The sequence below is a fragment of the Limanda limanda genome, chromosome 8, assembly GCF_963576545.1.
Source record: "Limanda limanda chromosome 8, fLimLim1.1, whole genome shotgun sequence".
Lineage (NCBI taxonomy): Eukaryota > Metazoa > Chordata > Actinopteri > Pleuronectiformes > Pleuronectidae > Limanda > Limanda limanda.
In genome coordinates, this window is record NC_083643.1 from 8474092 (window position 1) to 8495445 (window position 21354).

Genomic DNA, 21354 nt, shown 5'->3' on the forward strand with positions numbered 1-21354 from the left:
GGACTGTAATTCCGGCATTCAGTTTTCCATTAATTTGAATGTGCAGTTACTTGTTGCTGAGGCTGCAGATCATATATCAGATATCCCTGATGCATATACACAATTTAATCATTAAATCAACAACAGTGAGATTGCACCAAACTCAATGTTTATTTGTAAGTTCGTACTTTATACTGCAGAGAAGGAGAAGAAGCTTTTCTTGTTCCAGCGGAGTCTGAGATAATATCTGTACCTGCTGAGGCCTAATGTGAGGTTTTTAATACACGTGATTGATGGTTTGAGTCAATTAGAGCACTTCTTATCCAGACCAATGCATAATTCATCTGACAGATTGGGGCTGTGGCTTTGAATAAAGGCTGCTCCTGGGCCCTAATATCATTGCCACACGGTTCTGGTTAGAGACAGATCATAAAGGCAGCTTTCTAATGCCGCAATGTACGAGGAAAATGTTCTGTAAACAAGATTAAATGTCAAGGCGCAATTAGTCATTTTGAATCCCTTTCAACAAAACGGGAAAAAAGATGGAATTAAATTGGCTGCATACCAACTACTTTACTGGAAATGTAATTATTTCAAATTAGTTGCACAAACTGAACTATTGTATTATCAGCTAACACTTAGGCTCATACAGGCTTAAGGACAATTTTACTGTTTGTTTGAGTTATTTCACAGGTTCAGTGTATAAAGTCGTATTTCTGCTGCACACTCTATGTCAAAGATAAACTACTTGATGTTGTTATAGCATCTCACTTTAGATATTGAAATACCGGTGTGAAAACGAAGTTGAAGGAGGTGGTGCAGAACTCAGAGACAGTGGCCTCTGTCATTCTTATATGGAAATAGTGTGGAATATTTAGATGTATTCTCATTTATATATAATGTTATAATAAAGAAATTAAAAGATTTGACACAAATATCACTTTGCTGTAAACATCACTTAAGAGTTATGTCCCAGAAGCAAATTGTAAATAAAGACAAGACAGAAGATGTGCAGCGCTGCATGTTCACTTGTTTAATTTAGTATCAGTGCATAAATAACATAGAGTCATGTAACATCAGAGGCATTAAGCAGAATATTCTGAAGAACAGAAAAGCGAGATAAACAAGTGATAAGTGCTTCATATCAATAACTTTGATACAAACTTCTACATCGTCACAACTTCGAACAACAATCTCTTCACTTATCCTTCTCATACTGTACGGTCATCAATCTTCAATCAACAGACCCATTCACAAACTTCTCTTTCTTAGAAGACCCATTTAAAATTGTTGGTTCTTTGACGTAATGAGAACACAATAAATACCATGTTCTTACAACATGTAACTGCAGAGTACACACTCCACTGAAACAGTGTAGTACTGTGTAACCCTGACCCCCAGAACACATAGATCAGTTGGAATGAAAAGCAACTCTGTAAAAGCGTTTAAGCGTTAACTTCCTCTGTCACGGCAAAGAAAACCGAGACAGAACATCTCTATTAGTATGATGAAAAATATGAGTACATACAAACACATTCCTTGTATCCGTCAGGCTTGGACATTTGCGAGTGTTCCTAGAAGGTTCTTTGAAAACAAAGGAACTTTTTTGGGGCCAATTTTCCAAATCGAATTGGTCTGAAAGAGTTTCGGAGAAGGAAACCATCACGAGGCATGTTCGTGGGTTTCCTCTAAAAGGGTGTGAAATTCTGGATGGTCAAATTTCTAGTTAAAAAATTTAGCTGAAAGTGCACAGCTACAGCGTGACATGGAATCAGTAACTGAGAGAGAAACTTTCCAACGTCTTCATGGGAGGATTGTCAGAATCTGTACGTCCCATATTTTTGGCTAAGCATAAAAAATAAAAATAAAAAAAAAAAAAAAAAACAACATAAGCAGGTTCAACAGATTTAAAATGAATCACAGGATTACTGCTGACAACACCTTCGGACAAGACTGGGTTGGAATGTAGCCACTCATGCTACGGACACACCCTAAACACAAACATAACACTGTTGTATAATGTCGTTTAGGACAATCTGTCCACTCAGGAGACAATAAGCAGAAATACATTAGCAGAGGTCTAAGTTCCAATGAGGTAAACTTTTTTTTAAGACAAGGCAATAAACTGTAGTTTGTTAGCTTAAATGACACAGGTAATATATGCTCATGCATCTGTACTTGTGCGAACTGTAACAGGAGATCTATCAGTAGCATCTGCCAAATAACTTCCCATCTTGAGAGGAGTGAAGGGACATTATTTGGCATAAGAACATACTATAGGTACTCTGGTTTTGTGCGATTCATGATTCACAGGCTCATACAGGGTCCAGGTCGTTGACGGAGTGTTGGCTCAATCTGTGGCTCAGGCAGCGGGCATCCACCCGGCGCGTCCGATTCTTCTTTCTCATCGGGCCCCTCAGAGTCATGAGACCCGTCTTCCTTGGTATCAGGCGCTTCAGCCTCACAGGCATCGGGGATCAAGGAGGCCTTCTTTGCCGGCTCCTCCGCCGCTGTGTCAGTCCCCTGGAAATCAGACGGGTCAGTCACAGCACCGATCACTTTAGGAGAACTAAGTTCCTTGTTCGAGTTCTCTCGATCCATGCGCTTTCGGGCCTCTTCTCTCCTCTGCGTGATGCGGGTGTTGTCTCCAATCATCACCCGGACCCTCACTTGGTCTGGAGGCCAGAGCCCCCCCCATATGAACTGCAGATAGCTGAAGAGCACGATGACACTGAGGAAGGCAAAGTTGGAGGCCACGCCGACGACTGCAGATGTCAGGGGGAAGTTGTAGAGGAGGTAACGTATGCCGGTGAAGTAGGCATGGATCCGGAGCTGAGAGGAGTAGATCTGCACCTGCTTGGAGTGGACCTCGATGATGGCACCCACAGTGGGTTGATTGGCGTTGGTTTTGTAGTCAGAGTAGAGCTCCACTTCTATGAGCTGCTTCTGTTCAGCCATCCCGGTGACGAGCAAGGGCGAGAATAGGAGAGTGCTCAGGGTCTGCAGCAGGCTGGAGCGGTAATGCAGCATCGTAGATCTCCCCACCGAAGCCACCGTCTGACCACTCTTGGCATAGGCAGACATCCGGACCATGAACATCCCCAGGTGCTCATTCACTGGAGACTCGGGCATCTCCAGCTCCAAGGACACCCTGTAAGGCTGGCCGAACGCCATCACCTGGTCCCTGTTGTTCTTCATGAAGGAGATGTTGGCCATGGGGAACGAGCAGAGCCCTGGGCTAGAGGCGTCACAGCCCGAGGAGTAGCTGAAGTGCACCGGGGTGGAGAAGCTCACGGTGGGCATGTAGGAGTAGTAGAAGCTCCCGTAGAGGAAGATGGACACCCAGAGCAGCAGACCCAGGACGCAGAACAGGATGGCGGCCTGGAACAGAGTCCTACGGGCCTTGAGGAGAGTCCCCATCCCCACGTCGTGCAGCCAGTTCAACGCGGGACCCATCGTCGTACCCATCGAGTTCGGTACGGAAGACACAGGCCGGGTTCTGCTCCCGGTTTGGCCGCTGGTTCCTCCGCCGACTCCCGCTGACTGCTGCCTCTGAGGTGGGTCTTTATGCTCCTGCATGAGTGGGTTGTCCCAGGGAGCGTGTGGCGAATTGCTTCTCCTCACTCACTCCTCCATGTCATGTTTGTTTTTCAGCTTCACAGACAATTGTTGGCTTTGATCCCCAAGCTCGCTAAACATTAAAGACACAATCCATATTCACCGGGTTGTTAAAGGTTGTTTAGTGTCGTCGTCACCTCCTCTTGGTTTCTAAGCTCGTTAACAACTTAAAGCTGCTATCACCATTGAGCCGCTGCAACACAAACAAAACACCGTGTTCCTTCTTCTTCTTCTTCTTCTTCCTCCTCCTCCCCGGTAGACACAGTGACCCGGAAGTGGATCCTCTCTTCTGTTTTTGTGGCAGCTCCGACAAACCACCGATACTCCGACGCTAGCGAAGCCAGGCCTGCAAGCCGGGGATGGGTAAGAAAACTCGCCTCACGGGTGGAGGAGTCGGTCGGAGAACGATCCTCCAGCTTTCACCGCCCGGGCTACGCAGTGGGAATGTCGGGGAGAGGGAGGAAGCAGCCTCGGGATCTGATGGTAAAACATCTCGGAGCTTTGTTAGCTTCAGGATAGCTAGCCGCTAAATGCTATGCTAGGTTTGCTGGACGAGTAATGCTAGCTGTCGGGTTAGTTTATATATTTTACATATATAATATGCATACATTTACAACTAAAATGTGTATTAGGGTTAATACACCAAGTAAGAACCGCGTTATATATGTTCTATTCAGTGGTAGCAGCTAACAGCTAGTTGGCTAAGCTAGCGGGTTGCAAGCTAGCAGGTAGCAAGCTAGCATGTTTTGACGGCTGGCCAAAAACAAGCTTATTGCAGGCGAGTAGGTGAATTCACTCAAACCCAATTAAACTACGTGACAATTAAACACCAAAAGCGTGTTATTGTCTATATGAAGGAGTGTGAGGAGCATGTGGGTGGTTCGTGGCAGTTGCTAACAGCTGCTAGCAGTTAGCCCGGATGTGGGTGCGTTTTTCGACCAGTCAGGTCTGTACTGGTTTAATGGGGAAGATATTGTGCTTTGCAGACGAGCAGGAGGGCGACGGACACAGATTCAAGAAGATCCACACCATCATGAAGCTGCCCATAGTGAAGGCCACAGGTAGAGAGTGTGTGTGTGTGTGTGTGTGTGTGTGTGTGTGTGTGTGTGTGTGTGTGTGTGTGTGTGTGTGTGTGTGTACTCGTTTTATTATCTGTAATTGCATGTTTTCGAGTATCAACATTGACATTGTCTCATGGGGTCCAAATCAGGAAAACTTAATCTCTAGGGTCCTTGTCAAGGTTTTGGGGTAACATGTGAATTGTGGTTAAAGGGATAGTTCACCAAAAATGAAAAACAGTCATCTCCTTACCGGGTGTGTGAAGCGTTTCATTCCAGAAAACACGATTGGAGTTGCAGCCAAATCCAATACAATTGAAGTTGTGACTCTTCTTTGCACCTTAACCCAACAGGACAATTTGACTTGAAACGCATGTTTTTGCCCAAATGACTGCTGTTATCCTCCTCCTATTATAAAAGCAGACATTTGGGCTGAAAACATGGTGTAAATGATGTCAAATTTGAATTATCATAATTAAGGTTTGTTATACAGATTTAATAAGGCTGTAAAGTTAGGATAGCTGGGCAATCCGCTACGTTTGTGTACTAGTTTTTCTTACATTAGCTTAAAAACTGACCTTGTAATGACCAGTAGTCGACATAATGGCCAAAGCCCAGTTCTAATGATGCAAAAATATTAGGCTAGGTTTAGGCATTTATTGATTATGGATAATGTTTTGGTCAGGCTGTTGGACTACAAAGAGTGGATGTCAATGCTTAGTCCTAATTAGGATAGTTGCACAAACCTGTGTGTTTGACAGGCAGTAGCAAAAAGAAAAAGACACGCTGTTTGATTGAGCAGATTTGTTTTGTGTCCACCTGTAGAAGGCTTGTCTCTGCTCGGAACCTACGAAGACAGTGATGATGAAGACGATGCCGGAGACTCTCTACGCTCGAATGCAAATTCTCAACACAACCAGTCAGCTGACATTGACAGTACACTGGCCAATTTCATGGCTGTGAGTATATACTGTTATGTATTTATTCCCCTGGTTTGAAACAGTGTTTATGTTGATCTCATGTTATCGTTTCAGAACAATACTCACAGTATAGTGAGGGCAGTGTTCAAAGTAATTATAGAATAGTTGATTGTGTAGTTAAGGCTGTAAGCTACATTTGCTTGTGTAGTTCACTGTATAAGAGAACTGGCTCTAACCCAGTTCTCTTATATGCAGTTGCAACTGATTTTTACCTTTTTATCTGGATTCAGTTATACGTGATTGAAATTAAATCATAGCACTCAAAGTAGTTCAGTCTAAAAAAACACAATGAAACAGATTGATAATTAATTGACTTTCTTTGTCCATCGAACACTGGTTTGAGGGCAACATTTTATGACAATAAGACTATTCTACAAAGATGAGAAACTGGACAAAATGAGCTCAAACAGCAGCAGAGAGTGTTGTTATGATTTAAAGAAGTAGTTATTAGATCTGTGGGCCTTATTAATGTTGATTTGTTTTATGTGAGTAGCAGTTTTGAGTACAACGTAGATGCAGGCTTTAGCTTTTCCGACTTATAATTGATTTTCTCTTGGTGTCTAACTCATGAATAAATCCCAGTATTTATGTAATTACTAATGATTAGGAAAGTGTTTTTTATTCTTGGGACTCAAAACATTCCTTTTTGTGGGTTTTTTCACCACAGGAAATTGATGCAATCACCACTCAGCCAAGTTCAGAGGAGGCAGCATCTAATCCTTCTGTCCCGACTAACATCCCTCCCAAACCCGAGGCTGATGCTCAGCAGCCCTCTGCCGGTGACGGACAGAATCAACAAAGCACAGCTTTTGAGTACAATACTCAGTATTCACTAGCTGGAGGTAAATGTCTCTGTTGGATTAAAAATCAAATATGTGTTGTCAAGTGTCCTTTGTTAAAATACCTAAACAAAGCAATATAGTAATTACTGTTGTCTTCATAACATTAGGAAACATTTTTTTGCCAGCTTCCCTTTTAGTATATTGCAGAATTTTAATGACATTTTAGCTCCACTTTCAATTTGTTAAAAAATATATCAACAAAATATGCTGTTGTTTCGTAGCATCTAATTTATGCCCTTTTTTGCAGTGGATGTGGATATGGGAGACTGGCAGGAGGTGTGGGAAGAGAACCCTGGTTGCCATTACTACTGGAACACTGTGTCCAACGAGGTTTCCTGGGAGCTACCACAGTACCTTGCTGATCAGATACAAAGCCTGGGGCAGCGTGCCAATAGGTAGGATTCACTAATGACTGATACTTACATTATCTGAAGCACAGTTTAACTTATTTTGTCACCCGTACAGAAATTCAATTGTGTGTTTTGTATATTTCTTTGTATCTCTAGTGTTAATGGCAATGGTACGGCCCATGGAGCTTATTATACAGAGAAAGAGAAATCTGCATCTGCTGCAGTCCCGACAGCGCCGAAAGAGAACAAGGTGAAGGCAAGTTTCATTCATGTCCACACAAAAATGAATCACCAGGATTTTGCTGTGTTTAAGGGTTGTAATTTTGATTTTAATATTTGACTCAAGGTCGTACCAAAGGAGGTAATCGAGAGTGTTGTAGGACTCACAAGTGAAGCGGAGGAGCGTCATGGAGTAGCTGCCTCTCTGCTTGGTCCACTGATCCCCTCCGAAGTAAAAGAAGCAGAAGAGAAATGGAGAAAAAGACTGATTAAAGGTTTAGATGACACAGAGAACAGTGTAGATTCTGATGGAGAGGGTGTACGTCCAGCAGGATCCCCAGCTATCCCCCCTTTCGAATCAGACTCTGTTCCCACTCCCAATAAAGACACTTGTGCCAAGAAGCAGTCGAGAGACAACTCTGATGCTGAGGAGGAGACAGAGGAGGACACGATGGATCTGGAACTGGCTCTGGAGAGGAAAAAGGTTGGGAATTAATGCTTTTTTAATGAGAATCTTTGACAACTTACTTCTAAGTCCTCTTTTAGTGCACAGCACGGAGATTCAAACATTCGTGGCAAATGTTAACGTCAATAGGGACTAGTCTTAAACTGACTCAAACCTCTGACTTCTAGGCTGAGCTGCGGGCACTGGAGGATGGCGATGGGAGCACGGAGGCTTCCAGTCCCTGTTCTGAGACGAGCCAAGAAGCCTCTGGGACTCGTGGTATTCCACTAAAGAAAAACCGGTGGAAGACTGCCTTCCCCTCTGCTTCCAGCCCTGACTCCAACAGCAGAGGCTCAGACCAGCCGGACAACACAGAGACCAGTGAGTTCAAATATTTACACATGTGCTAGTAAAGGGTGCCATTCATGACAAGGGTGTGTAAACAACATAAGAAATTCTACCTGTTAATGTGCTCATCCCAAAATTCCTTCTGATTTTTTTTCCTCTGTTGTGTCCTATAGCACTTCCTAAAGTCCTGGAGAATGTTGCAGAAGAAGAGGAGGAAGACGACGAAGACGATGAAGAAGAGGGAGAAGAAGACGAAGAAGACGAAAAAAAGGAAAGTGATGATTCTGAAGACAAAGCGGCTTCAAAAGCTCCAGTAAAAGAAGAATCAGAAACCCCTGAGCTCAAAGTGGAAACGCCTGAGCTCAAGGTAACAACAATCTTGCTACTATCACTAAACATAATAATTGTTACAATCTCTTTTAATACATTATTTTTATGCTGAAATATACAGTTTCAGATTGGAGAGCTGGCAAACACCTTAACCAGCAAGATGGAGTTCCTGGGGATAAACAAAAAAGCAATCTCTAACTTCCAGTTGCTTCTTCTACAAACAGAGGTGAGGGGACAGTTGAGTAACAAAGCAATATTACCCTAGTTTTCAGTTTAGCTGTACCAGTGCGACGTGTAAAATATTTATTGCATAATTCTATTTCATGTCATTTTTGCACAAAGCCACGTGGTGGCATTTAATATTTAAAATTCCCATAATAATCCATCACATTCTGGAAACTTACTGTAATTACTTTTCTGTGTTTCTCATCCATCTTTTTGCTCCTCTGTCTTTCTGTCTCTTTGTCCCTTTACCTCTGCTCTCTGGATTTGTATCTCACCTATTATCTCACTCCTGTCTCTTTGCTTTGTCCCTTTTCTTCCAGACACGAATTGCTGACTGGAGGGAGGGCGCTCTGAATGGTGTCTATCTTCGCCGCAGGCTGCAGGAAGCTGCTGAACACATAAAATTTTACGAACTTAACGCCGCCCCTAAAGGCTGGTCCTGCCACTGGGACAGGTACGCGCTCCTTACCTTTCACATCTCTAAACTCCTTCGTCTCCCAAAAATCTTACCGTGTGACTACACCCCCTTCACTGCTGAGGTCACAGACTGTGTAACATGACTTGGGGAGATGCTTAACCAGTTCGAGTGGATTAAGATACTTACCAGAAACAGACTCTTCAGGTTTATGTGATGCAGTCCTGGCACTCTGCCTTGCTTCCTGTAAAATGTACCAGCCACAGACAGGACTCCCTGTCCCATAACAGACTGATAAGCCCTGTGTTGTCAGTAGACTGATTATCGGACAAGTCAGTGGAAAATTTTGGGGTGGGATGGCGGGTACGGTAGGAAGGTTGGTTTGCGTGGGGGAGCTTTGAACTTTACAGGACTACAACACCCAGAATGCAATGCAGACAGAGTGACGCCCAGGAAGCGCCGAGTGTCACGCATCAGTTAAAAGGTGAAGATGGAGCAATGACGGGAATCCAGCAGGTCAGACCAACTCTATTTCATGTCTTACTGTTTTTTAATTTTCTGCTTTCTGATGTGAAATGCATTGATTGTGTGCTTGTTATTTTCGGAAATATGGTGGTTGATGATGTTGATGATGATGATGATGTTGATGATGAAGTTGTTGATGATTATGATGATAAGGATGATGCTTTTTCCCTGGCGTCTACCTGTGTCTGGGTGGGAATGGTTGTCAAAAAAAAAAAAAGTGTGACAACCAAGGTGTGAGCTGCTGAAAGCTACTCTCTGGACCCGAGAGATGATTTATTTTGCTTTATTTATCTTTGAGAGCAAGGTGGGTTCCCTGTCCACATCCATTACCACACTCTAATTGGGCCCCTTCCTCTGGACAGCTTAAAGAGGCTGTTCTTGCCAACACCCCCGCCCGTCACTGTGGCAATAGTGTCCATTCCCTTGCCCCACTCTGCCAGGGTATCATGCCAATCAAGCCAGTTGCTAGACCAGTTGTTGAGACTATTGCCTTCTATCTCTGTTGTCCCACTCTTTAGAGAACACAGGCGGTATTTCTATGTGAAGGACCGGACCGGTACCTCCCAGTGGGATTTCCCTTCGGAGGAGGACAAGGAAGAGGAGCTGAAAGGCAGCGAAGGAGCGGAGACACAGACTTCCACTCAAGGAGATACGAAAACAGTGTGTGCACCTACTGGTGGGATCCCAGGTCAGCCTCCTACGACTTTGGTTTTGTCTTTAGTGACTTTTGAAAAGAAAACTTCATTAATATTCATGTTTCTCCTATTAATCCTTTTCATAGATAATATTCATTAACTTAATTTACTAAAGGAAAACTAATTCAACAATATTCTGTCCCTTACTAACACCCAATGCTTTGTTTTTTGTTTTTACAGGATCTATTTTAGCTGTTGCCCCACCAGCCCCCCCTCAGCCCAGTGCATTCTGGTCCCCATCCCAACCTCCTCCTCCCGACAGCCCCCCGCCTCCACCTTCCAACTACCCCCCGCCTCCGCCTCTTCCCCCAGGCTCGCCTCCTCCACCGCCTCCTCCTCCTGACAGTGATGGAGACATCATGGAGGTGGAGATGGAGATGGATGATGACAATGACGGAGAGCCTCCAGCCCCTGGAACTGAGGAGGACGGCAGTGGGAGGCCTCCTTTACCTCCAGGCGCTGCTAGCATGAAGGTGTGTATAATATAGTTTACTGTACATGACAATTTGACATGTGTTCATCAAGAGAGGGCAGTAGCGTTAAACCTTTATTGCATTTTACAGATTGTGGAGTCACCGGGCCCCTTGGTGAAGGGTCAGAAACGAAAGGCTGGTCAGCTGAATAAAGCCATTATTGGCAGCAGTGCCATTCTCTACACTCAGCCTGTTGCCGCTGCAGGTAAACACACATCACTACTTATCTGCAGTTTGTTACGACCTTTGTTCCTAATTTGATTGTCTGCTGAACCTTCCACTGTTAAATAAGGAACAGATGTGTACACTGGGTTAGGGACAGCAGTGTACCAGCTCACTGAGGCAGTGCTTAACGAAAGAGTCGAAATTCAAGCAATAAATCAGATGAAATTGAACCGTAGCTTTACTTTTGTCTGCAGCTCCTCTTATCTCAGCAACTGCCTACTGGGGCATGTCGGCTGTCGCAGTCGCTGCCCCCATGGCTCCTTGTGAACCTCCGCTCCCACCAGCCCCAGCCTTACCTCCTCTACCGCCTCTGCCACCATCGCAGCCGCCTGCTGAGCCTCCTGCGTCCAAAGATCTGTCCACAGACAAGACCAAGAAGGTCAAAAAGGATAAGGTTCGTATTGAAGTTAATATTTTACACAAGATGTTTAAAAGTGGGTGAAATCAAGGCATTCATGTAATCCTTTTTTTCTTTCCTTTGATATAGTCGAAGAAGAGCAAGACCAAAATGCCTTCTCTGGTGATGAAATGGCAGAGCATCCAAAAAGAGTTGGTGGAGGAAGAGAAAAGCAGCTCCAGTGACGAGGATAGAGACCAGATGAACAAAAAGAACATAGAGGACTGGAGGAAGCAGCAGCTCCAGACGTATGCTACCACTTGATATCACATCACCTCCTTTGAAGGGTTCAGAAAAACTGTTTAACCTCTAGTGTCTTCTGTCTTTTTCTGTCTTGCACTAACTGTTGTAATGTTTTCATCTCCTCAGAGGAAAAGCATCAAAGAACGCCAACTTCGAGGCCCTTCCTGACGACTGGCGGCAGCGACTGAAGAAACGGAAGTTGAACAGCACGTAACATCTGGCCTCGGTTATACACCACCCATCTAAAACATGTATTTTCCAAATCCACTCCTCCACAAGGTCGTCCTCCCCCCGGTTAACTTGTTGTTCAGTGGTCTTGTGGACTTTTTCTGCCACTGTTCTTGTTCACACGGAGACTGTACATCTCTGTACCTGGAGACATTTAAAGGCTCTAACACGGCCATGTTGTTTTTGGGTTGTTTTTGTAACTACGTTGGTGCCAAATGTCTTGAGTTTGTTACTTCATGATGACTTCACCACCAACTAGAAGACCACCGCAGTTTAAAATGGAGGGATTATGTATTTTATTGAGCATTTTTACAACTGTGTACATAAGCTATGTATCATGGGTCAAGCTGTGTTTTTTTTTGGAAGAAAAGTGAATGTCACTGAACTTGTATATTTTGTAAAAAGTTATTAAACGTTTTTTTTCCAAAGTCTCACCTTGATTTGTTTAAAAGTAACAAAGTTAGTACATCTGTGCTCCTCGTGTTTATTAAGCACTTCCTGGTGCTGGGGGCCTCGTCAATAGGACGGCATCGCCATGGCAACCGCGGTGTTGGTGTCGCCGCCTGTTGCTTGGTGACATCATGCACTTCGACAGAGATTGTTCCTCTTGCGGTGGAAGTTGTTTTTAATCGCGATTATAGTGTTTTCATCATGTCAAGTGGCGCAATGAAAACGGGATGGAGGTAAGTGGCTCTCAGACATGATGAATCGATGCAGGAGTCGTGAACATTCCGGTGGTGGATGATAATGAATCTAAATGACGTTAGCAGCAGGGAAAGGCTTCTTCACAGCACTTATCAGTTTGTTAGTGACCGACTTCTCTCAAACGGTTATTTAAAACAATCTTTTTCAACTTTAACTAAAGGAAGAAACACAGCAGGAAGTCTGCGCTGAAGGTTGAACGTTGTGTTGATGTGTGAACTGTTCGAGTTAGTTTAAGAACAGGAGCAGTTTATTAGAGACACCATTAGTGCCAAGAGAAATTAAGATTATTAGTTTACAATAAATTTCAAACCAGAGGATATATTTACATCGTCACATTTAAAGTGTTTTATTTTGTATGTTATAATTTATTTTGTTATTTAACAAAAACTTGAAATAGAATTAAGTAAAAAGTGTACAGTTTTGATTATTTAAAATTAGTATTTCAGTTTGCAGTAATGTGTTGCTGTGATTTCTCCCGTCTTCAGTTTTCAGCACAATCTCCTAACACTGTTCATGCCCCAAAAGAAAGAGTTCCCTCTGTAGATGAAACCGATTTGATTGCACCTACTTTTCTGCACAATGTGTTTTTGTAGAGGCAGTCGTGTGTGCTAATGCTAGCAGCTTGTGTAGGAGCTGTTTCATTGGTTTGAAATATTGTGATTATTATTATTTGCTATTTTTGCAATTATATATTTAGACACCAGGGGGCCCTAAGCACCAGATCAGGTAGGATTCACAGTTCAGGTAGCAGGGGTGTTAATGAGGAGAAGCACCAAGAAGGGAAACGTTTATTTACTAGAGCATGAGTCGAATTACATGAAATCCATCCACCAATTCCTGAATTCAGTGTAAACACTGGACTTCTCCGATTTCCTCAGATCAAACCCTACTACACTGGGGCCTCAGTGCCTTTTTAATATCAAGTGTATTTTGACAGAAACATCTTGTGGACAAATAGCCACGTAAAGTACACAAAGTGAAAAGAATAACATCCTTTGGAACATACAAGTAAAAAAAACATCCTTTGGGACATTAAAGCAAACACAACTTCCTTTGGTGCATAAAGCTAAAAAAACAACACCCTTTGAACAAAGACTTTTGGAACAAGAAAACTGGAAAAGGGAAAACATTTTGATTCTGTAGATTTAGTGTGGATATGGAATCTTTATATATACATTATTAAAAGCCAGTCTGTCACCGACAAACCATGGAGAAGGACAGCAAAGCCAGGAAAGGAGCTCGCCGCACCAAGCGGAGAGCTCTGCGACATGGTACCTGTAACACACACAGTGACTGTAAAGCTGTTTGGGAAAAACCACACAACGTACAGTGTGAATTGTCCCATTTCATCAAGTGCTACGAGGAAGCAAGAAATGAGAGTGAATCTTATCAAAAACGTACCCACACCCCAGGATGAAGTTGAAAAACAAGAAGCAGTGGTTTCAAACCTAAATAACACTGTGCTGGGATTATACAGAAAGGGTGAAAAGATGGTCAACCTAATATTAAGAGTGCTGAACATGTTGATGTCCTAAGTTTTGACAGACTCAGTGGAAGTTGGACCTGGGGATAGTGTCTCCAATGTCTCACGCTCGAGATCCAGCCAAGTACAACCCAACTAGACTGGTACCTCGGTGGCTTTTATTTTGACAGAGACATCTTTTGGACAAATAGCCACGACAGCTTGATATATATACTTATATATAATTCAAAAGTTATATTATACACAATTCAAAATATATATATATTTAGGCTACATTATTGGTTTTTATGGTTTCTTATACCCTCCCAATAACACTTATTTACTAAATGGCAAATTCAATTCTTTGGCTTTTCCCCTTTTAGCAGAAAAACAGCTGAAGATGCCGAAGAGAAACTCCTGCCTTAACATCTCACTTGTGAGTTTAAACCTAACTTGTTTTTTGTTGTTGTTGTTCCTTGTCACTCAAATAATATCTCAGACTCTGTTTGTTTATGATAATAGTCTCTGTATTATCCTGATACAGGGATCAAGCCATTACACTTCTGAGCTTGTCTGGTATTTAATGCAACACTGATGGACTATATTTTTTCCCATCAGGCCACCATGGCCGTGTCTGCCATCAGGAATTGGTGGAACACTTTCCAGTTGGACAAGTCAGACACCAACATCTCCAGCACAGAGGAAGATGAGGGGGAGTCGGCGGATATGAGGCAGTGTAAGATTTTTTCACTCAGGCGGCGTTTACTAACACATGCACATCTCACTGATTCTGAAATGGGAGCATAACAATGTTTACGTATCAACTGTGTTTAGCCGTGATAATGAGTTCCTGTGTTGGAGAGGATCTCGTCCTTAAATCCACATCATTATTTATTTAACAAGAGCTCTTTTGTGAATGAGACAATTAGAGGAATCGGGTGCAGCATATTCTCTTTTAGTATGGTTTGTGTGGGTGAGGCAGACCTGATGAAAAATGCATATATCCAGAGTGGAAGAAAATGAGCTTGAAAGAGCAGGTAGTGAACGTGTGGTTCATGTTCTCATCCAGTGTCCACAAACCTGAAAAAGACTCTGCGGACGAGACAGCTGGAAATAGATTTTAATGGTGGCAGACCAGTTCTGAGTCTAAGGGCGCCGCAGGACCTGGTGAGCTTTCCATCCATCTCCCGCCCCCGGTGGCCCATAGAGTGTGAGGTCATCAGCGACATTATCCATCACATAGGTAAGTTTGGATATCATTTAAACCTTTAAAATTACCAAGTATGTTAATCAATGGTGTTTATCAGCCCAGGCAAAGGTAATGAGTCAAATTTGTGATGACACGCTTTTTGCTGAAAATATCAATTCTTCAGTTGTATATTAAAACAGTTGATCTTAACGTGTAATGATACAGTGAGGTTGTATTTTGCAGAGTGGGATCCGCCAGAGCCAGAGCCTTTTTATCAGCCCACAGGACATGAGATGACACCGATGCCTGTTGGAGAAGAGAGCGGGAAAGTGGTGTACTGCGTTGACCAAGGTAACATTTAACCAAAGGGCATCTTACACCATAAATGTATATATTAGTGCACAAAGAAAACAACCATAACTCAAGGTGTGGATTCTGAGATATTCTATAAGTCCCACTACGGGGACTACTGGCTAACTAATGCCCTGTTACAGAACATATTAATGTCACAACTCTCACATGTAATACCTGCTTTTCGATGAATATGCATCATCAATATTATACCACTGCTCCAAGAAGCTGTCCTCACAATGCAGACTTTCTTCTTCTCCCTCCTTTAAGCCACTAAACGTCCCTTTTTCACCGGCTCTCGTGTGGGGGGGAGCCTGGGACCCATCAAGGCCGCCACCTCCTGTGACATCGATCAGACAGACTTCACCCTGGAGTTTGAGTCCCGCTTTGAGAGTGGGAACCTCCAGAAAGCTGTGCAAGTGTGAGTCTCCACAGGAATAATCCACAGATTCATTTTTTTTACTGCAGCTCGGGCATTATATTTTTTCCCATCACCTTTAAGCTAAGTGACTCTCCCTTTGTTTCCAGGGGGGACTACGACTATGAGCTCACCCTGTGCACAGACACGTACACGGAGAAGCACACGCAGTGGTTCTACTTCAGGGTCAGGAAGATGGAGGCTGGAGTCACCTACCGCTTCACTATCGTCAACCTGATGAAAAGGAGCTGCCTGTACACTTTGGGTATGAAACCACTCTTCTACTCTGAGAGGGCGGCCAAGGAGGGAGGTGTTGGATGGCAACGCATCGGCTCCAACATCAGATACTATCGCACCTGCAGTGAGGTCAGTGAACCGTCTGACTGTCTTTAGTCAGTACACTGTGATTAAGGAGCAGCAGCAGCGATCGTTCACATTTCTCTACTTTTTATTTGTGCTCTGTAGTCGACTACGAGCTTTCAGTAAACCAGTGCAGAGACTGATGTGTTTGTGAGAGGCTCATATTTCTCTGAGAGTCCTCACATTTTGCATAAACTTGCATTCATAAGTTTACATTGCATAGTTGATGTTTGAGCTCCACAAACTGCACCTTGGTAAAAGGCTGTCAGTAAGTCTGAGCCTGAGATCTGTAAGTTGATTAAAACTTCTGTCGTCTGTCGTGTTGCCAGAGTTACAGAAGCACACCACAACAGGAGGACTTTACGACATAGAATTTATAATCATAGAAGCAGCAACTCTCTTGAAAACCAGTTTCTGTGTCTCTCTTCAGGACTCAAATGAAGACGACAGCGACACCATCAGCCTGTACTCACTTACCTGGACTCTTCGGTTCCCTCATGACTCAGACACCTGCTACCTGGCCCACTGCTACCCTTACACCTACTCACACCTGCAGCGCTACCTTCAGCGGATAACCTCCAACCCAGCCGTGGCGTCCTACTGTAAATTGCGGGTTCTGTGCCACAGCCTCGCTGGGAACGCCGTGTACGTGATGAACATAACATCCCAGGGGGAAGGAAAGGGGAAGGGCAGGACCAAGAAGGCTGTGGTGGTGACGGCCCGAGTGCACCCAGGGGAAACCAACAGCTCCTGGATGATGGAGGGTTTGCTGGACTTTCTGCTCGGGGACTCGTCGGAAGCTCAGGTGCTCAGGGACACGTTTGTTTTTAAGGTGAGGGACGTCAAACTTGTTGTTCCACATCTGAATGATTTTCACAATTATTTCTCCAATACATTCCACATTATTTATGTCTGAATAGCAATTTCGAGATTGAACGTTGTCTGTGTTGCAATGCTATCACACACGGTTTTGCATGATGTGCTGCAGGTGGTGCCGATGCTGAACCCTGATGGTGTGGTGGTGGGGAATTACCGCTGCTCTCTGGCCGGCAGGGACCTCAACAGAAACTACAAGACATTGCTCAGGGACTCTTTTCCCTGTGTGTGGTACATCCGCAACATGGTGGAGAGGTAAAGACACGACGACCATAACAATATGGAATGACAATCTTCATATCAAATAACTTGCATTTTAGGCTCATATGCAATGAAACTATGAGAGAAAAAGACCAAACGTTACCAACATGTTAACACTCGCTGTTCATCTTCTTTAAATAAGCTTAGATTGTGCAACATTTTTTCCAGAGTTTGCAGGAGCTTCACAAACATGGAACATACTTGGAACATACTTTATTTGCCTGCTCTGTATTACCGTCCTACATTTTGTCAATTTGGTGAATTCCCAAACAAACCTCAATCTCCCCTGCACAAAATCCTTCATTCTGTCCCTTGTTGTGCTCTATCTTCTGCAGGTTAATGCGTGAGACAGATGTGGCTCTTTACTGTGACTTTCATGGCCACAACCGCAAAAATAATGTCTTCATGTACGGCTGCAGAAACCGAGATGAACTTTCTCCGAAGCTTTCCGAAAGAGTTTTTCCCCTAATGATGAGCAAGAACGCCAATAACAAGGTAAAAGCCTTTAACATATTTAAACTGTGAATCAAACAAATTATTTTTTGGAGTTATGGTACCATTTTATAAGTCCGAGTCATCTGGACATAATGCTTTTTCCACATCACCACTGTAACAATATATTAATTACGTTTCAGAGGCAGTGTCTTTTCCTTGGTATTCATTTGTGTATTGTCAGTAAGCTCTAAACTACACTGGCTTCCTCTCAGTTCTCCTTCAAGAGCTGTAAATTCAAGGTGCAGAAGAGCAAAGAGGGAACAGGACGAATCGCCATGTGGAGACTTGGCATCAGAAACAGCTACACCATGGAGGCCACGTTCGGAGGCTCCACTCTGGGTGAGCTCAGATCTCCTGAATGTGAGCGTCAATGTTCAGTGATGTGGGCTTGTACGCCCGATGTATGAGCAGCTGTCATCTGTTTGATTGTTAGGTGACAGGGGGGGGACACATTTTACGATTCGGGACCTAAAGTCAATGGGCTTTTCCTTTTGTGACACCCTAATGGACTTCTGTGACCCCGATCCAGCGAAGGTGAGAGTCTTTTATTTTTGTATGAAGAACTGTAGACTCTTTCACGGAAATATACCTGGATCTTGATTTTTCAAGCTTGGTTTTTTGTGACTTTAGTATTTAAATTTAACATTTTGTTGTTTTTTTATATTTCATATTTATTATTTCAGACCACTGATTGTCTGATGGAGCTGGCAGCATTGTTGAGAAAGGACGCCGCAGAGAGGCTGGGCAAAGATTTAGGCACTGATTGTAACAACTCTGACTCTGACCAAGAATCCAGGTGATATAATAATTTATATTACAACTGGGTGATGTGGGATATGTCTAAAATGTGTCCTCGTTCAGCTAAGATGTGAATATTTTAATTTTCCTTTTACAGCACCAGTGGATCAAACAGTTCAGAATCAGATGGACCCCCGGCTCATTTACTGAACCAGCCAACTCTCCATCTAGAGGTATAAAGACGTAACAGAAATCTGTGTTTAAACACTTGTGCCTTTTTTCTAAAGTTCAAATCACCTCTGGATCCTCTTGCTTCCGCAGTTTGCTACAAACTGTTCGCTTCCTAAGCGAAATCCTGTGAAGAAGAAGAACAAGAGGAAACTTTTAAAGAGTCGTAAAGAGAGGAACCGGCAGCGGACGGAGAAGAACGATACACAGCCACAGGTCCTGCAAAGCAACATCAAGATTACTGTGAGACCAAAAGGTCCATCACCCCCTGTCTCATTAACCTATTCATATTTATTGATTGGTGAACAGAATTTGCCGGAGTCCGGTGAGACCACTGTTGAAGAGAACATCACAGAGAGGCCTGTCGGGCGACACCGGACTAAATGGCTGGTATGAAGCACAGACAGTGGATGGTTTATGAGACAGAGCAACAAAGAAGTGAGATTTTCTGAGAGGTCTGTGTTTATATCTTTTTCTTTGTGAAGGTCGACAGTGTGATGAAAAAAGCTGCGACGCCTCCACCCAACACTGTAGAGGTCAGTCAGGTGACTCTGTGGCCGGGCTGCGAACCGATCAGCCGTGAACATACACAATTTAACAAATGTTTGAATTGATACAAGGTGAAACTTTAGGGAAACCGAACTCACTGTAGTTTTGACTCTTATTTGTGGGTCTTTTCTGTGCTTCAGGACCATGGTCTGGAAAACACGAGGGCCGCACACTCACCTCAGAAGGAACAGGCATCACCTCACACAGGTAACTTTTGTTTTTAGACGTTCAGCCTCTCTAAAAGAGTCTCCTTGTTCTATTGATCAATACACAGTCAGCCAGCGGATTTAAATCGGCTGTTTCAATGTAGTTTTAGTCCTGTCAACGATAAACTTCAGCCCTGCACTGAAAACGTTATAAAAAGAGCAGGGTGGAGACATCATTGCATCCTTTGAAATGGTATTGTGCAGCACATATAGTTAGTTTTGTTTTCCCAGGTGACCTGGCGATAGATACAAGAAAATGGCGATGTTCCTCTCAGCTGCTGCACCTCAATGCTCTGATACCTTCAGCTAAAGTCCTGAATCCCAAACGGCGACAACCTCACTACCCCCGACAATCCCTAGTGTCCTACAAACTCTACGGAGGTTTGTCTACACGATGAAAACTACGTTTCTTTATCAGTTGATACATGTCTGCTTCTGATTTGAAATCTCCTTGTTTAAAACCTATCTCCAATTTTCAGGGCTGCTGCCTCCCCTAAAATTAGCAACCAGGTAAACCTCAATGTGCAGAATCTTACTAGACAGACAATCGATAACTCCTGGCTGAGCAGTGATCAGATTCAACAAGTGTTACGTCTGTTGCAGGTCTCCCTCAACAACGTGCGTCAATATGGTCCCAGACATGATTCAAACAAAGCGCCTGCTGTCAAGTTTCACCAGGGACAACAGACGGTATATTTTCGGAGCCAGAGGTTCTTTACGTGTTTCAGCAGGTTACTCTGTGCTGGAGGATACCTTCACCGCCCCCACGGATGAAACGACCAAATGGCCGAATGAGGAGCAGGAAGATGAACCCATAGAAGGTTGTTCTTTGATGTGAACAGATATTATACTCATACAGTTTGTACAGATTTTTGTTTTATGAGGATACCGTTACATTAATGTATCACTAACATCACTCTGACCTCTTCTCTACCTGTCATTCATCCAGTGGGGGTGTCTCTGTGGGGATGTAAACCAATTGAGGAGCAGAAGCAGAGAGATATGAGGTCTGACATCCTGCGGAGAGAAACTGATCCATGCAGAAGTTTGTCTAGGTTGAGAGCCACAAACCTGAGAGGGAGAAGGTAAATTTGTTTTTATCTTCTTGAGTTCACCTTCTTCGCTTCTTCTGCCATATTTCCTTGTCTCTAAAATATTTAGGTTAAACATTTCATTTCAAAGTTTGTGACTCACATGTTAGATGATGTATTTTCTCTCTTTTCTCAGGAATGTTATAAATAGTTAATTTGTTACATCTATTTTGCTTCTTTCCTTCCTGGGAGAGGGAGTGACTTTCCCTCACTAGGGACAAATTCTGAGGTTTCTGTTCTTTCCCTGTTAAATTTTAAATTAAACTCTCGAATTGAGCGTTAAAGTCAGAGGATGTTGCAGCTTTTACATATTGTTCAGCCCAATGAGGCAAATTGTAATTAGTGGAAATGGGCTATACAAATAAAATTTGATAACCAGACCTTATTTGTGCAGTGACAATAAGACAAACATTGAGCAGTTTATCCCTTTTTGGGGGGTATTTTGAAAAGACCTTGTGTGCTTCCTATCCCTTTTTTTCCAATTTCCTCAGAATGTATAAAGATGCTCAGGAGAACAAAAGGCAGTGGGAGGTTGCTCGCCCTATGTTAAAGCCTCCAGACCTTATGAAGGTGAAAGACACACTCAGTCGGCTTCAGGCTCACAGCAGCAACGGAAGAAAAAGCGCGGCTCCACAAGCGGAGACGGTCACCATCAGAAAACCATCACAGTCCGCACCACTGTAGGGATCTATTCTTAAATCTGAGAACTACGGATTTTACTGTTTTATTAACTCCAAAAAAGATGTTGTTTTAATCTGCCTTTGTTTGTTTGTATTTACAGGACTATGCCAAAACGACAAGAAGGCCATTTCCACAAAACACTGTGGAAG

The 21354-nt window shown here is 43.4% G+C and overlaps 3 protein-coding genes across 5 annotated transcripts; 2 read left to right on the forward strand and 1 right to left on the reverse strand.

The window, feature by feature from the left end:
- Window positions 1–997: 997 nt before the first annotated feature.
- Window positions 998–3802, reverse strand: LOC133008656 (seipin-like). The gene has a single exon (XM_061075910.1). The coding sequence runs from the start codon at window positions 3556–3558 to the stop codon at window positions 2287–2289; it is 1272 nt and encodes a 423-aa protein (XP_060931893.1). The 5' UTR covers window positions 3559–3802; the 3' UTR covers window positions 998–2286.
- Window positions 3803–3881: 79 nt separating this feature from the next.
- On the forward strand, window positions 3882–12026 carry fnbp4 (formin binding protein 4). 3 transcript variants are annotated; one of them, XM_061075913.1, is made up of 17 exons: window positions 3882–3960; window positions 4584–4658; window positions 5481–5614; window positions 6303–6477; window positions 6725–6872; window positions 6984–7083; window positions 7174–7530; window positions 7680–7872; window positions 8013–8206; window positions 8291–8395; window positions 8715–8848; window positions 9853–10022; window positions 10210–10502; window positions 10593–10707; window positions 10922–11121; window positions 11215–11372; window positions 11494–12026. In XM_061075913.1, exons 1-17 carry the CDS (start codon window positions 3957–3959, stop codon window positions 11579–11581), a joined length of 2643 nt encoding a protein of 880 aa, XP_060931896.1. In that variant the 5' UTR covers window positions 3882–3956; the 3' UTR covers window positions 11582–12026. The 3 variants fall into 3 exon arrangements, with proteins under 3 accessions (XP_060931896.1, XP_060931894.1, XP_060931895.1); XM_061075911.1 differs by having other exon boundaries at window positions 3884–4080; XM_061075912.1 differs by having other exon boundaries at window positions 3884–4080; window positions 6984–7077.
- A 1481-nt stretch (window positions 12027–13507) lies between these two features.
- On the forward strand, window positions 13508–21040 carry agbl2 (AGBL carboxypeptidase 2; the record flags this gene model as incomplete). The annotated part of the gene is made up of 21 exons (XM_061076504.1): window positions 13508–13571; window positions 13837–13907; window positions 14381–14498; window positions 14832–15005; window positions 15195–15302; window positions 15573–15723; window positions 15831–16086; window positions 16511–16912; window positions 17069–17211; window positions 17553–17712; window positions 17925–18051; window positions 18146–18246; window positions 18396–18508; window positions 18608–18683; window positions 18799–18921; window positions 18988–19068; window positions 19164–19257; window positions 19368–19434; window positions 20037–20254; window positions 20383–20518; window positions 21016–21040. Coding segments are annotated over exons 1-21 (2808 nt in total), but the record flags the coding sequence as incomplete, so codon positions are not given.
- Window positions 21041–21354: the final 314 nt, after the last annotated feature.

Coding starts and splice junctions, on each gene's coding strand:
- fnbp4 (XM_061075911.1), top strand. CDS start 3,957: ATGGGTAAGAAAACTCGCCTCACGGGTGGAGGAGTCGGTCGGAGAACG. Junction 8,396..8,714: donor TGCTTCTTCTACAAACAGAG/GTGAGGGGACAG, acceptor CTTTTCTTCCAG/ACACGAATTGCTGACTGGAG. Junction 8,849..9,852: donor TGGTCCTGCCACTGGGACAG/GTACGCGCTCCT, acceptor CCCACTCTTTAG/AGAACACAGGCGGTATTTCT.
- LOC133008656 (XM_061075910.1), bottom strand. CDS start 3,558: ATGCAGGAGCATAAAGACCCACCTCAGAGGCAGCAGTCAGCGGGAGTC.